General features: G+C 32.5%; 1 protein-coding gene across 3 annotated transcripts; it reads right to left on the reverse strand.

Moving 5' to 3' along the window:
* Positions 1–2,957: 2,957 nt before the first annotated feature.
* Positions 2,958–15,532, reverse strand: LOC145168931 (sister chromatid cohesion protein PDS5 homolog A-like). 3 transcript variants are annotated; one of them, XM_079087582.1, is made up of 33 exons: positions 15,295–15,532; positions 14,275–14,478; positions 13,999–14,180; positions 13,550–13,676; positions 13,235–13,453; positions 12,927–13,143; positions 12,692–12,837; positions 12,159–12,310; positions 11,906–12,055; positions 11,780–11,828; positions 11,490–11,681; positions 10,973–11,155; positions 10,661–10,815; positions 10,455–10,578; positions 10,056–10,205; positions 9,914–9,973; positions 9,689–9,825; positions 9,176–9,293; positions 8,961–9,089; positions 8,437–8,633; positions 8,155–8,311; positions 7,645–7,839; positions 7,435–7,518; positions 6,533–7,129; positions 5,752–5,838; positions 5,549–5,646; positions 5,392–5,443; positions 4,885–4,974; positions 4,762–4,799; positions 4,176–4,229; positions 3,909–4,075; positions 3,266–3,462; positions 2,958–3,164 (listed from the first exon to the last, which is right to left on the reverse strand). In XM_079087582.1, the coding sequence occupies exons 1-33, from the start codon at positions 15,385–15,387 to the stop codon at positions 3,108–3,110; spliced, it is 4,857 nt and encodes a 1,618-aa protein (XP_078943708.1). In that variant the 5' UTR covers positions 15,388–15,532; the 3' UTR covers positions 2,958–3,107. The 3 variants fall into 3 exon arrangements, with proteins under 3 accessions (XP_078943708.1, XP_078943715.1, XP_078943701.1); XM_079087589.1 differs by having other exon boundaries at positions 5,752–5,835; positions 10,455–10,581; XM_079087575.1 differs by having other exon boundaries at positions 10,455–10,581.
* Between the last annotated feature and the right edge of the window lie 262 nt (positions 15,533–15,794).

Here is a 15,794-nt window from a genome sequence, read left to right on the forward strand (position 1 = left end):
GTTAAAGCCACCAGTGTTGGTTCTTTAATGGAGGCAGCGATGTCTTTTGACCACCCTTCGCGGTGGTGTCATTTCTTGACAGTAGGTTCATGAGAAGGAGAGAAAAAGGAGGTGAGGTGGTGATGTTTGATCGAATCAATGGTGGGGAGGTGGTATTTCATGGGTCGTCCTGGGTTTAGTTTAAGAACAACCAAACAAATGCTCTAATTAATTATGCAAGATCTCATTTGATCAGGAAGAAAGAAGAGTTATCATTTTTCTGCATTTAGGGTGTTGACTTTCAAGGAGAGAGAGAGAGAGGTGGGACCCTTTAATATTAAATAATTAGTTTTTTTTAAATAAGACAAATCTTCATAAATGGTCCCTGTGGCAGTGAAATGACAGAAATACCCTTCACTTAACGGCCAAAAACTAACGGAGTTAGCGAAAATGACCATTTGTTAAAAGTTTTGAAACCACAGGGACTATCTGTGAGGTTTTTTTAACTTAGGGATTAAACTTGATATTTTCGAAAACCACAGGGACCATTTTTGAAGTTTTGTCTTATAAAAAAGTAAAGGGTAAAGAATTGACTCTATATCACTAAAAGTAAACTTGATTGTGTGTTTTGATTGATTCGAGTTAGATGAATCAAGATCACGACGTGACACGATATGGCCGATTACATCTAAGAATCATAAAAAGATTAAAAGATTAATATAACATATAGGGTTTCATAAGAAAATTTAAAAATTGAAGTAAAAAAACTTACCAAAACATGAATTTGTAGAACATTGTTGCTGTAAAATTGAGGCAAAATCAACAAACACAAAACTATGAACTAGACCCATAAAATCAGTACATCTCTTAACAATAGTATTCCATTTCAACACAATTTGTTGGTGTTGTCCAGTAATATTAAAACCTTCTTGTTTCTCAGCCATGTTAGGATTCTTTATCATTAAAGTGTCTCCAACATTTAGAAGATGTTGGAACCTATGGAACTGGCTATTGAAAACACGACATTGTATCTTAGTGCCCTACAGAGAAAATAAGAATGTCACTCAACGATATAATAAAAATATAACTAAAGGTTTGTGTAATAAGAAGGTCAGTCAATTATTGAAAGCAACATTTTCATCCATAAGAATCATTTCGATGGATAAGATTTGTTTCTTTGATTTTGGAATGAAGTTCCACAAGCTGAGTATCCGTACTTTAAATGTGGTACAGGTGATACCATACCAATGTCATTCAAGTACGTGATGGTTGGAATAGACATTATGTTGAAAGTAAACAGTGCACAAACATAGTCAAATATAAGATATTGAATTGAAATGCAAATAAATAAAAAACAGTTAAAATGAATTATGAAAACTTTGATGTGTTAGTTGAGAAATACATGTAATTAGTTAAGTTGATAATAAAAAATTTCAAAATTACCAAAAAGAAAAAAAAAATAGATTCCAGAAATCAAACTGACCGAATAGTAAAAAAAATGGACGATAGTTTTCATAACTCCATAAACCAGTAGAAAGATTAATTTGGTAAATCTTGTGTGTTCTTGAGCCCATTGAACCATTGACTGGTCGTGCCAACCCATGATCTTAACACAAGTATACCAATCTGGATTTTCGCCATAAATCATTGTATTTTTTATTTAAAAACGTTAAAATAACAGATAAATTATGTTCATCTATATTCAAAGAAAAGTTTATATTTTTTTTCAGAAACGTTAAAGTAACAGATTAGATATGTACCTAATGGAGATTGAAGGTTGAAGCCTATGGACGAACCGATTGGAAGATGACAGATACAAAATGCGGAACTCGTAGAAAGGTTTGGAACAGTTTAAGTTTAAGAAAGAAGGGAAGAAAATATGTATTGGTTTCAATATATGGAGTCAGATTACAAAAGATTTTGAAAATTCCTAAAAGAAGGGAAGAAAATATGTATCCTTTTATTATTATTATTATTTTTTAAAGTTATTATGCAATGCTTAATGATTTCGTTTGACCACCAAAACTATTGGAAGACAGGTATTAAATAGTATCTAAGTGATTAGTTATTTACTTATTCAAAGGATTTTGTATTAATATCACATATTTAAAAGCTGACAAGTGGACATGGCATTACAAGAAGATGACAAGTGGACATGAAAACTATTGTTTTATTAGTTAGGGTAGATTAATTTGAGCCCGAGGTATCAGTTCAAAGTGAGTTTTGATGTTTGCATGGTCACGGATATGAGTTTCTCTTTTTATATTTTTGTTAGATTAGAAGCGATCTTTTAGGATCACCGAGATGTGGGCTTCTTGGGTTGTCTCACACGCAGATAGAAATAATGATGCGACCAAGTCTGAGAAGTAGGGTTATGAATGATTCCCCTTACCTGCGATCACAATGGTCATTCGTAATCCGGGATGAAAAGTCGGCGCCTTTATCCGTATTGAAGGTTTGGAATGCCACTGCATATGGGTTTAGTTTTTGGATGAGAGCGTTGTTTTAGTTAGGTCGTTTGAAGACACCAGTAATAAGAATTAAAGATGTATTCCTTTAAGAAGTAAGTTTGTTTTTATTCTCTCACAACTCGTTTGTTCTTGTATCTTCTGCTATTACGCTTGTTTCCAAAGATTGTAGAGATGTGCATATTGATTTGTAACAACAAAAAAATGTCCCATCCAAAAAGTCAGATTTCTTACAAGAAATTTTGATCTTATGAAATATGGGACTTTACAAATAATATCCTACACATGATGTATGGACATATTTCCTCAAGGTATATAGTCGTAATGCTTGGGTACATGATAAACACAAATTAAGACTGTTGCCTTCACCCTCATACAAACAAACCTTTATTAGACAGACATGTCCACACGCAACATAAAAATGAAACCCAAGGGATAGAAAGTTGATGAGTTTTACATGAAAAAGCTAAAGAGATGTACATTTGCAAAGAAAAGAAAAGGAACAACACATGTCAAAAACTATATCTGTACATTCAACAGTTAAGTAAGTCAAGTCAGGGTGTAGCAACCATACATACATACAACTTCACATTTTATTATTGGTGTAAGTAAAGTAACAATCTGATTGTAAATAATTATATGTCTATCATCTTCTTCCTCCTAAACCTGTTTGCTTTTGCTTACATCTGGTTTCCTAACTTTAGACTTCCATACACCCTGCAATGCATCAAAAACGAAAAAAAAATTAAACATTTTTATTAGTTTTTTATTCAAGGAAATTGGAAGAAATAAATGGATTAAAAGTTGAAAATAGGTACAAGTGGCACGTCATCGGAGAGCTCCGCCTCGCCGGAATCTAAAGTTTTCCGGTCATCCGGTGACTGCCTCTTGACATCATCATCATCATCATCATCATCATCATCAACATTTTCAGTTTGTTTCTGCAATGTAATTTCTGCATGTTTTTCCTCATCTCCTGAATGTCCTCCCTCTTGATCACTTGCCTCCTCTTCTTCTGCATAAGTAAAGATTATGATGCGATGTCAAACTCAATTTAACTTTTACCTCTGTCGTACCATTTCATTAAATAGCAACCAAGTTTTATATTTTTCTTTTTTGTTCCACTGTTATGAAATGTTGCAACAATTTCATTCAATAGCAACCAAGCAAACAAGTATCAATTTTTGTTGAAACATTAAAGGGACCATATATATGGTTATTAAAACCATTAAAGAGTTTCACAAAAATTGATACTTGGTTACTTACTAATAATTCAATGAAATTGTTTCAACAAACTTGTGACGTCATATGTCCATGTCAACAAGAAAAACTGAAAAACAAATCTTGATAACAATGGTTGTTGCTATTTAGTGACATTGTACACCCAAACAAAAAAGGAGTAGCTACTAGCTAAGAATAAGATAAGATGATATCCTTAAAGAAGATGTTTGTTTTGTTCACCTGTGTCCAAATTATCAACCTTTGAGAAAGTGGCATGCTCGGATTCAGTTATATCCTCCTCAAGATCCTCTTTTGTTTCTCGTTTGGAATATTCAGGAATTTTTTGGAAAACTCTCTTCATTTTTTTTCTTGGGGTTCTTTTGCCTCTTGCCATTGGTGATGAAGATCTATATCATGTCATTGTTGCCCCATTAACACTTTACTTTTTAATAAAAACTAGTGTTGTTTTGTTGAAACTGAAAATTGAAAATTTCTTTTTTTACTCACATGTCAGCTAAGTCCTTAAATTTCTTGGAATTATCAGGAATCTTCTTAATAGACCTGCATTGCAAAACATTCAAGATTACTCTTATATTAAATCCCTCATTACCAAAATCAAACTCACTAGTCACTAATGATGACAATATTAGCCTCAATCAATATAAAGATGAACTTTATAAAGGGCTAAATGCAAGAAACAACAACCTACTTTTGTTTATTTGTCTATTATAGCATCCTACTTTCATTTCTTTCTATTATTAGACTGCATTGTACTTCCAAAATTCTACCAAATATACCATTCAACTTTCATTTTTTATTTTTTTTTGTCTTATTAGGACATTATACTTTGAAGAATCTAACCAAATATAGCAGTGAAAATTGCTTTGTATTTGTATTTGGAATTTTGGATGAGAGTCATTGGTATAATTTGGTAGATGCTTCAAAGTAGAATGCTGTAATGGGAAGAAATTACAATAAACATATAAAACAAAAGTGCATTGCTATTTCTTGCATTTAACAAAAAGAATACCATTTGCAACCAACAAGCGGACAAAATTATATAAAAAAAAAAAATCATTGACTAGTCACTCACCCTCTTTTAGGGCCTGAACCTTTTGACACTTTAGTCCGCTGTAAAGATAAAAGTTAAGCAAAATCAGAAATCAAATTTTTTTATTTTTTTGTAGTTTTAAGAAAAAAAAAAAAAAAATCAGACCTTTGTAGGAGGCTTGGGAGTCTTGTCCATGAGCTTCCAGCGCTCTTTGTCCAAACGTAACACTTCAACCTCACCATCATTGTATAACACCTTCAATTCAATCAACATAAAATCAACTGTCAACTGTCAACCCACCCTTTTCAATTACCAACCTACTTCCATTTTAGCATATCCTGCTTTTATTTCTTCTTATTACACTATTGTACTTTGAAAGATCTACCTGATTATACCAATGTGGAGATTTTCAAAGTGCAATGTCCTAATATGGGAAAAAAAACTAGAAGTGCATTGCTGTAATTGAGTAGATTTTTCAAAGTACAATGAATAGAAAGAAATGAACGCTGGATGGGATGCTGTTATAAAAAAAATAAAAAAGTCAATGAAAGTACATTGGTATTTTCTTGCATTTAGTCATCAAATCAACTACTAGTATTACATGATAGAAATGGCAGTAGATCATAAAATACAAGGAAACAAACGTGTAAAGGAACTGAAGCTAAAGCTTACCACATGTTTTTTCTTTTGATGATCATACGCCTTCACCAAGCCTTCATAAAACCTGCAAATTCACAATTTACGCAATTCTATTTCATTTCTTCTTATTAATTATAATAGTAACAAGTATATCCTTGTTTAGATATAAGGAAAAAGAGAAACTACTGACACTTTATCCATAGGCCACCAAACTTGTATTCGCTTTCCAATCAAGTCTGTGGTGTGAGTGTGAGTGTGAGTTTCCTTTTCCTTTTCCTTTGTTGTGCACTGAAGAAAAACCAGGGTGGAAGTTAGTTAGTTATTGGTAGGGGCCCACAAGTCTCATTTTATATCCATTACAAAAGATGAGATAAAAGATTGATGAAACCAAACCTTTGCTAATCCTGCAATACTTTTTCGTTTGCGCTTTCTGACAGGCTTGTGGATACCATCTGTATCTGTATGCTTTTTAGGCATCTTCTGCATCACACAATTCAAAAGTAACAAGTAAGGTGCTTGTTTCTTTCTGTCTTTTTTTTTTCCTATTAACTCCTGAACTGATAAAACTGTACTCAATGGATAATGATAAGTGTAGCTCATACAAATACTGTTTCTTTTATAGACTGCATGCAGTGTCAGAATCCGAATAAATGACTATTTTAACCTCATGTTTAAAATTGACAAATAACAAATTACCATTTATTTAATTACGGTAATAAACTGAAACTGTACAATATCACAATAAAAAAAATAACATGATAATTAATCATAATAATTGGAAAGAAAAAAAAAAGTGAAAATTACAAAACTGAATCCAGATATTTGTTAAAGTAAATTGGCAAAAATAAAAAATAAAAAAGAGAGATGTATCTCTATTATGGGGAAACTGGAAAGTAAAAAACATGAATTGCTTTATGGGAAGACGAAGATGAGGGTAATTCTGGGAAAAGTAAATATGGAATCATCACTTAATGCTAAGGAGTAAGGACATCCCTTTCCTAACTTAACCCACTAGTCTAGGACATTTTGTTAACATTAACATTAAGTAAAAAAAAAAAAAAAAAAAAAAAAAACAGCACCTTAATCTGTTAAGCCATATTTTATAAACATCATATTCATATATCCAGACAACAGTTAATACTTATTAGGAAAAAGAAAATCAGGGGTTACGTACCTCGTGATCACTTTCATCAATATTTTCATGGTCTTCTGTATGAATATTATGAGGTTCATCAAAGTCAGTGGATTGAATATGAATAGGGATATGGTCTTCAGAAGAAACTTTGTTTTCTGAAACTGAAACTGAAACAGTGTGAGGGTGGGGTTGTTCATCATCAATCATTTTGATGTTTTCAAAAGCTGATAATCCCTTTGAAGATGACTTTTGACGCTTGGGTTTGAGAGAAGACACAGAGACATTTGTTGATTCATGATGTTTTATTGTTCTTTTCCTTTTTCGCTTTTCATCATCATCAACAACACCTTTATTCGCTTCATCATTATCATCATCACCAGTACCATTCATGGAACTCAATTTATTCGTCATCATATCTGAATTATCCAAATTTATTTCTTTCACCATCCCTAAAATATCAACATTATTGTTATTGTTATTATGACTTTCTGAAGCAGCAGCTGGTGTAGATTCATTTTTAACAGGAACAGCCTTTCTTTCCTTTGCTCCTTTAGCTTTTAGTATTTTCAACACTGTTCCTAAAGGCACCTCTTTACCATCTTTTTCAATCTCCTTCAGTATATCATCCTCTGCAACCTGATGGATTGGAACACAACAATCAATTTATGCAACCTACTTTCATTTGTTTTCTGTATTATATTATATTTATAGCATCCATCCTACTTTTGTTTCTTTCTATTACAACATTGTAAATTTATTTCTTTTCTAAATAAGTCCTTCTACTTTGAAATATCTAACCAATTATGGCATTGTATTTGTACTTTCAATTTTAACTTTTGAAAAAACTACCCTGTTACTGATTAGATTTTCAAAGTAAAAAAATCTTGCATTAGCCCTGTAAGTATAACAAATAAGCAGTAATAAATGAAGGAATAACATACATTATCATTAGCTTCCATGTTAAGGGAGTCAAAGTGGGCAACAGCACTAGCATCAGCCAACCATGTCTTCTGGCCTTCAGTTACCTGTTGTTGTATTTTCAAGTTTACAAAATTTATGACTGATTGATGCATCTATTATAAAGGTTAACAACATCAACATGTTTGAATAAATATGTCATAGATATGATCAAATGGAGAGAAGGAACTTACATCAGTTCGAACCTCATCTTTTTTCTCCTTTTCTTCTTTCTCTTGTTCTTCTTTTTTGTCTTGTTTCTTTTCAAGTGGTTTGTACAACAGTAGAGGTAAAGGGACATGTGCTAGTATTGGTTCCTGAAGATCTTGTTGCTTTTGTGCTAAGCGTTTGGTGATTGAGAAGCATAGATCACAGATTGCATATGAGTTCTGGACATGCAAATAAACTTAACTATGTATCACATAACATTTCAAAAATGAAAGTATTACGGCATTCTACTCAATAAGTCACTATAGTTTGCAAAATCCACCCAATTATATTATAGCATTCGACTTTCAACTTCTTTTATGAGGATGTTATACTTTGAAAATCAGCCCAATCATAGCAGTGAAAACTGCTTTGTATAGGATCAACAAGGCAACATTGCTGTAATTGGTAGATATTTAAAAGTACAAAGTTGTAATAATAATAAAAAAAAAAAAATGAAAGTGTGATGTTATAATAAACAGATCAAATGCTAATACCTTTGACATGTTTGTATCTACAGCATCTTGGGAGCTTCTGATGCTTCGAAGAATTGAAAGTACCGAAATAACCTCTTCCTTCTTTAGACTATTATCAGGCTTCCCATCTTCACAATCACCACCAATTGCCAACATAGAAAGAAATAAATACAATTTCCTGGAAAATAAGAAAAATACATATATATTTTTTTCATTCAAAGAATCAAATTCAACAGGTATAGATAGTATGCAATGCATTCAATTTCAATTGAAAAATAAATAAATAAATAATAGTATACCTACCTGTATGTGGGTTGATATGCTTGAAGATCCTTGCATTCATGAAGATTTGGAAAAGAAGGATGATGGGCAAATGCATGAATCAAATAGGGAAGAATGTAAGTACTGTGAACTACCCATGAGTTCACATCACTTTGTCTTGCCTTTCCTTGCTGACACATCTGAATGATGTCACTCAGATTATTACTATTCTCCTTATCCTGCCAAAAATAAATTCCCAAATTCAACTTCAATATTCACATCTTCCAATACAAAATACCAGAAGCATACTTTTCTTAGTTTCTTTACCAATACCATAGCATCCTACTTTCATTTCTTCCTATTAAACCATTTTACTCCACACAAACCAGTTATAGCAAAACATCATGCAAATGCATAACAATTTCCATTGCTATAATGTTCTGAGTTGATCATAGGATGCAATATAAGGCACAAATAAATGAAAGTATGTTGCTATTTCTTGTATTTAACCCTATATACTTCCAACATAATGAAATTTGAAAAAGATCCAATCCGGTTAGTGTAACCTCAGAATTCTCTTCCTGAGATCCTATTCCCAATAAGAAAGCACAAGCATATTTCGGGTCCAAACTTCGATCCTTGATGTATTGATGAACTTTTTTGAGAAAGAGTTTCCTAACTTCAGGGAATCCAACCTACATGAATCGTTAAAAGAGAAAGATAATTATAAATTATAGCATAAAAACGGGTTTATATAATACTTGCAAGTGAAAATGTTTACCTCTGAAGTTCTCAAGGTGAGGTAGAATACATCAATAGGAATCTTTTTATCCCAATGTTTTGACAAACGAAGAATAGCCTTAGCTGAAGCTAGCTTCAAATGGGCCTTATCAACACAACTGGGAGAAGAAGGAACTGAAAACTTAGAATACAAACTAACCACTGATGATTAATAATAAAAAAAAAGGGCTAGATGGAAGAAATAGCAGCATGCTTTCATTTGTTTGTGTAATACAAGATCCTACTTTCATTTCTTTCTATTACAGCTTTGTACTTTGAAAAATCTACCCAATTATCGCATAGTACTTTCAAACTTTTTTCTTATTAAGACATTATACTTGGAAAAATATACCCAATTTAGCAGTGAAAATTGGCTGTATTTTGATGACTTTGCTATAAATGTCTAGATTTTTCAACATATAGAAAGAAAAGAAAGCAAGATGCTATAATAAACAAATGAAATCTATGAAAGTGCATTGCTATTTCTTGCATTTAACCCTATGACCCAAAGTACCTTGATTCAATATCTTTTGAGATTTCCCCAATAGAAAGTATGTTCTTGAGGTCTTGTATCAATTCACTTATCCCAACACGAAGATGTGCATCTTTCACAGGCAAATAGCTCTTTACCAAAGCTTTTATGCCAAATATCTACACAACAAAATAAGACCAATAAACTTACAAATTTAATCAAAATTGGAACTTATACATATGACTCCAAGTAAACCAACCAACCAACCTTCCATGAACAAAGTTCGCTTCTATCATTCCAAGATTCTTTTGCTTCATCTTTTGGTTTCTAAGACATGGTGAACGACCAAAATTCACATTAATCAATCATACTGAATCACAAGCATAACATTGAAAATGGATTCAAGTACCTCACTGCACCCTAAGATGTCTTTCTTTATAAACCCTTCAATTTTACTCTCTTGGGTTTCAAAAACTGGCATAGCAGCTTGTGCTATGCAGCCCAGAGACTGTAGCACGGAGGGCAAATGTGTCTTTTTCTCTAGCATATCCACAAGTCTCTGTACAGTTTTCAAGAAACATCAAACAAGTGTCCTCAAGGCAACTTTAGAATAAGGTATGTTTGCCTTTGGTTGGATGGAATGGAATGGAATGGAGTGGAATTACACTCCATGATCATGTGTAGGAATGGGAGTTAATTTTCATATGAATTTTTTATGGTATAGTTTTAACCCTATTCGACAACGATAATTATAGAATTCATTATTTACTAAACTAAAAAACTTAACATAATAAAAATGCATTAAAACCTTGTAAAGAACAGAAAGTGACTTGAGCCCATCATCCTTTGTTATAGCTGCTAACGCGTGTACTGCATATTTGGCTTGCCTCCTACTACCTTCTACACAAATTCTCTCCAATAGGAGATCTAACCTACTGCAATTCAATATTCAATAATATTAATATACAACATCAACAATAATAATAATAAATAAAATTATTATTGAAACCAAACCTAGATGATTCTCCCAATTGGTCACGAATAGCTCCACCAGCTTTTGCTAGAACATGCAAAACACCTTCCTTGATTACTTCATTCTCATCTTCAAGAAGATGGACCAAATCTTTTTCAGTCCCACTAAGCAATGATGGCCTGAAGGATGCAAGGATCTGGAAATATATCATATTTATGTGCAGATTATTATAACAAAGAACCACTATCACTATCAAAACTAAAAAAAAAAAAACATTCTTAATGTTTCCAAATACAGTTGAACCAAGAATGAACATTGAACAGCACAACATATTGTTATCAATAAAATATTACCACAAGTAAATTCATGCAGGATTGAGATAGCAGTTTGTTTCCGGAAGATTTGTGTAGATCCACCTCCAACAGAATATCTTTAACATAATCCTTGTTAAAGAGTATGTATGAGCATTTCATGGAGAGGGTGCTCAGAATTCCATAAAGTGGATGCTTCTGACCAACAATCTTAAGCAATTCATCCTGTAAAAACCATTTCATATTCTTTAAGTACTAAATTCTCAGATTAAATGCAAGAAACAGCAATGTACTTTCTTTGATTTTTTTTATTATAATCTGTTATAGCATTGTACTTTGAGAGATCTACCTGATTATAGCAATGTTCCTTCAAATACAAGGCAACTTTCACTGCTATAATCAGGTTAGACTTCTTCTCAAAAGAAAAAAAAAAAAAAAAGTACAATGCTATAAATAGGTAGATTTTTCAAAGTGCACTGCCTTAATAAGAAAACAATGAAGTATCATATTACAATGTTGTAATAGAAATAAATGAAAGTAGGAGAATGAGTTTTATTACCCGTGATTTGAAAGTCTGAAGAGAATTAGTATTGGGATCAACAAGTGCTGTGAATATCTTCCAAACATTAGCATCCTTTAGTTGATGAAGAAGCAGGAAATCTGCCTCAGCTTTTATGGGATCTGTGAAACAGTGAGACATGAAACGAAAGATAAGAGCCACTTTCTTTTGAAGCTCTGAACCATCACCATCCTGCAATTCAATAAAAACATATTTGTAATTAATTTTGCACTGTTTATTGTGTAAAAACTAAAAACACTGATGTATTGTTGATAAAAAATAGAGCAAACCTTATAGATCTGCCTAAGATAAAGATACTTTTGTAACTCTAGTTGTAACCTGCAATCCAAGTACAAGTTTTTTTTAATTTAATAGAAAATTTTTGTATTTATCAAAGCACAATTAGGAAAACAAACCTTTGTTTCTGCTCCAGTATTTTCTCTAAAGCTTTTACCTCTACTTTATCAAATTTTGAGAGTAGTTTGACCCAAGTTTTGACCTTATCTCTGACAGAAAATTCAGGTGGAAAGAGGGACGTGCATAAAATGTATTCCACTGTGTCTGATCTGCAACTCATAATGATGTTGATGTTACAAACTTACAATAACAAATATTCTTTACTTAAACATATGGAATGATGATAGTGTGATCTAAAAAAATATAAAATACCTCAAATCTTTGTCAAAAAAACATCTTAAAATTCGTCCAGGAATCCAATCATAGTCATCACTCACAGTCACAGTCAAACCAGCCATTTGCTTCAAGCAGCAAGTCCTGTATATATCAGATAGCCTCTCCATGGTATACTTTTTCACAGGGAGCTGTATTATAATTATAATAACATTATTTATCACAAGCATATATAACTATATAAGAAAAGGGACAAATGCAACAAATAGCAACATACTTTCCTTATCTGTTGCTTACAGCATTATACTTTGAAACATCTACTTGATGATAGCAATGTTATCCAAATACAAAGCAATTTTCACTCTATAACTTAGGAGACTTTTCAAACCATGATAAGAAAAAATAAACTAAAACTACAATGCTATACTAAGTAGACTTTTCAAAGTACAATGCCTTAATAAGAAAAATGAAGAATGTAGAATGTTGTAATGAACAAATAAACGAAAGTAGATTGCTATTTAATTTCTTGGTGGAAAGTGAGAAAGGGAGAGTTTAAGTTTATATATAGTTACAGATTTGTCACGAAGTCGATCAGCTAGAAGCTTTATGGATTTGGTAGAAATAGAAGATAACTCATGGCATGCAATGTCAGACACCACTGCAACCACTTTTTGGCGTATGGTTTCATCATAGTCCAACAGTCGGTCACACAGAGCACCTAACAAAAAAAAAAAAAAAAAATCATATACATTTATAAAGTAAGTAACCGAATAATAGTAATAATAAAAATAATAAATGAGGAATTACCAATTAACTGAGGAGATTCTGGTCTGAAAGGATTGGATAACATAGAAAGCTTGACATGTTCAAGAACAGACATTCGAACCTCAACAACTCTATCAGTCAGCCTCCTTAAAAACTCCAAAAGGATTGGCTGAAATGTCTCAGGAATCACAGATCCTGGGATACAGAAAAGATCTCCCACCAGTTTCACCACTTTTAACCGCATCTCTATTTTATCTGTCTGTGAAAAAATATAAATAAAATAAAATGTCCAAATATTAAATGATGTGAAGATTCTTTAGAGATTTAAGAATAATAAAAGGTGTAATTACCAGAAGCTCTCCAGTTATGTAGGGCACAATTCCCACCAAGGCTTGAGGAGCAGAGCGGTAGATGTTATAGATGATTTCATGGTAATCAATCTGAGAAAGTACAGAATTGCCCTCTGATGACATTGATTTTAGAATGAACTGCTTTATACCAGGTTCAAGTTTTCCTGCACATTGTGCTATAACATTCATAGCAAGCCTCCTTGCAGCCATTGTTATCGCCTGCAAAAATCACATTTTTTTTATTTAAATTAAATCTTAGTTGAGAATTTGAAAGAGAGAACAAATAATAAATAAATAAATAAATAGAGAGCTTACTTTCTTATCTCGGCCTAAAACAGATAGAATAACAAGCAAAAGGTCATTGTTGATGTCCTCACTCTCTTCCAAAAGAAGCACCATGATTGTCTTCATTGATGTGATAACAGTCTCCGAATGCTCATCACTGTATGTAGAAATAGCAACGTACTTTCATTCATTTTTTTTTATTCCATTTCTTCCTATCACAGCATTGTGCTTTGATAATCTACACAATTATAGCAATCTTCTTCTAATACAAAACCAATCATTCTATAATACACAAATACATGAAAGTGGTTTGCTGGTTTTAGCATTTAGCCTAATTTAAAATTTGCATCAACTATATATGAAGTAAATGATAAAAATATAACTTGGCATAAACTGCATAAAGATGGTTCAAGCCATTATAATGAGACTACAACCCCATTTAATCATCAAAATTTCAACATGAAGTAACAAAAACAAACCTGGCAACAGCAAAAAATGTTCTGAACATTTCGTTGACTAAATCATCACATTCAAGATCCAACATCACAATGCAGGATCTATATTTAGCTACTGTTTCCAAGATAGTAACTCTCCTCCCAAAAGATGGGCTTTTTGTATCACGTAGCCCACTGAATGTGCTTACAATCAAACGAAAAATATCCTGAGGAATGTCAAACACCAATAACCAATTAGGATCCAAAATAATGCAACTAAGGAATGGAATGGAATTGCCCATTCCAACCAAAAAGTTATACCTTTAAAACATGATCATCATATGGGGCAACAGGAGCAGTCACTCTGGTTATCTCACATGTACAAGTTGCAACAAGAAGCTTAACTTCTTTGTCATGATGTTTTAGCAACTCTGGCTTCACAATGGCATTTATAAAAGGCTGCAAAGATGCCAATACTTCTTTTGATGGTGATTGATCCACCTCACACATAGATGATGCCGCTTGCTGCAGTAAAGTAGAAAAGACATACGCATAACTCTACAAGGGTATTTCAGTATTTTTTAACAAGGAGGAAATTATGGGAATTCAATTCCATGGGTTTTAGGATGGAATGTTGAAATCAATTGGTCAAAGGATTTTGTAAGTTCTGATGGAAACCAAATGCGTGATTGGAATGGAATTCAATTCCAACCAATTTTCAACCACGACTTATCTTCCTGATTCCTTCAAAGTTCAAACCCAGCCCTAATTCCAACAAACTTTCACAAGATTTTCAGGAAACTCGCCCAAAAGATACAAACGTTTCCTCAACTAAAAAAGACACCGTAGAAACCATATTGAAATCGTTTCTCTTTTAAAACAACTGTAAAATCTTTACCTTAAGACATCATAAAGCAGTTTTTTTATTGAATAAAAACTCGAAAGTGGAATGGGAAACAGTCTAATTATTGGCCCGAGCGAATGATAAAGCTTACCATATTCCCCACTCCTTGAAACTAAACCCTAATTTTAAACAAAATTCACAAATAATTTCAGCTGACCCATGAATATCCCCAAAATACGTTATTATTCCTCAATCAAACAAGCTGCGAAGTTGAAATTCTTCCCTACCCCAAACAATGAAATCAAAATTAAAGAACATTGAGGCAAATTTCAACAAATTTGAAACCGTTAAATTGAAAGGCAATATTTTCCGTGGACCAAAATTCAGAACAACAAAGCAAAACAAGTAGAAAATCCGGAAGAAACCATTGTTCTAAGAACATAGAAAACAAAGTCTTCAAAAGTTGGTAGACTTTGAGTGCAATGAGGAGCAAGTACCTTTAAAAGCTTGATAAGAGCATCTTTATTTGCAGGTGGGTTCTCAAGCTTGGATCCAACTTCCTTCAGCAGGGTTTGAAGCTTTTCAGCCATTGTTTCTGTAGTTGCGTTGTAGTTTTTGTTTTTAAATCGCCATAGAAAGCTGTGAGAGAAGAGAAGAAAGAGAAGGGGTTTTTTTTTTTGTTCCGAAGAAGAAGCGAAACCTGTCTGAAAATTTGAAGAGAATTTGTTTTCCGGCAATATTTATCCACGCTTGCAACTTTAAAGTCTTTAAGATCAGATTTACGAACACGGAAACATCAACGTCAAGATGTAAAAAGTAAAAAACCTTCTTTAAACAGTTACAAGTATATTATGTCAATGTGGATCTCAAAGTCACTTCAAACTTAACACATTACACTTTATTCATATATATTCTCAAAAAAAAATCTTTAAACTTTTAATTTGTTTTAAAATGTTAATTTATCGAGTATGTTAGATTCTAGTGAAATATCAAGACA

Source organism: Lactuca virosa, chromosome 1 (assembly GCF_052849685.1).
Source record: "Lactuca virosa cultivar CGN04683 chromosome 1, Lactuca_virosa_CGN04683_v6, whole genome shotgun sequence".
NCBI lineage: Eukaryota > Viridiplantae > Streptophyta > Magnoliopsida > Asterales > Asteraceae > Lactuca > Lactuca virosa.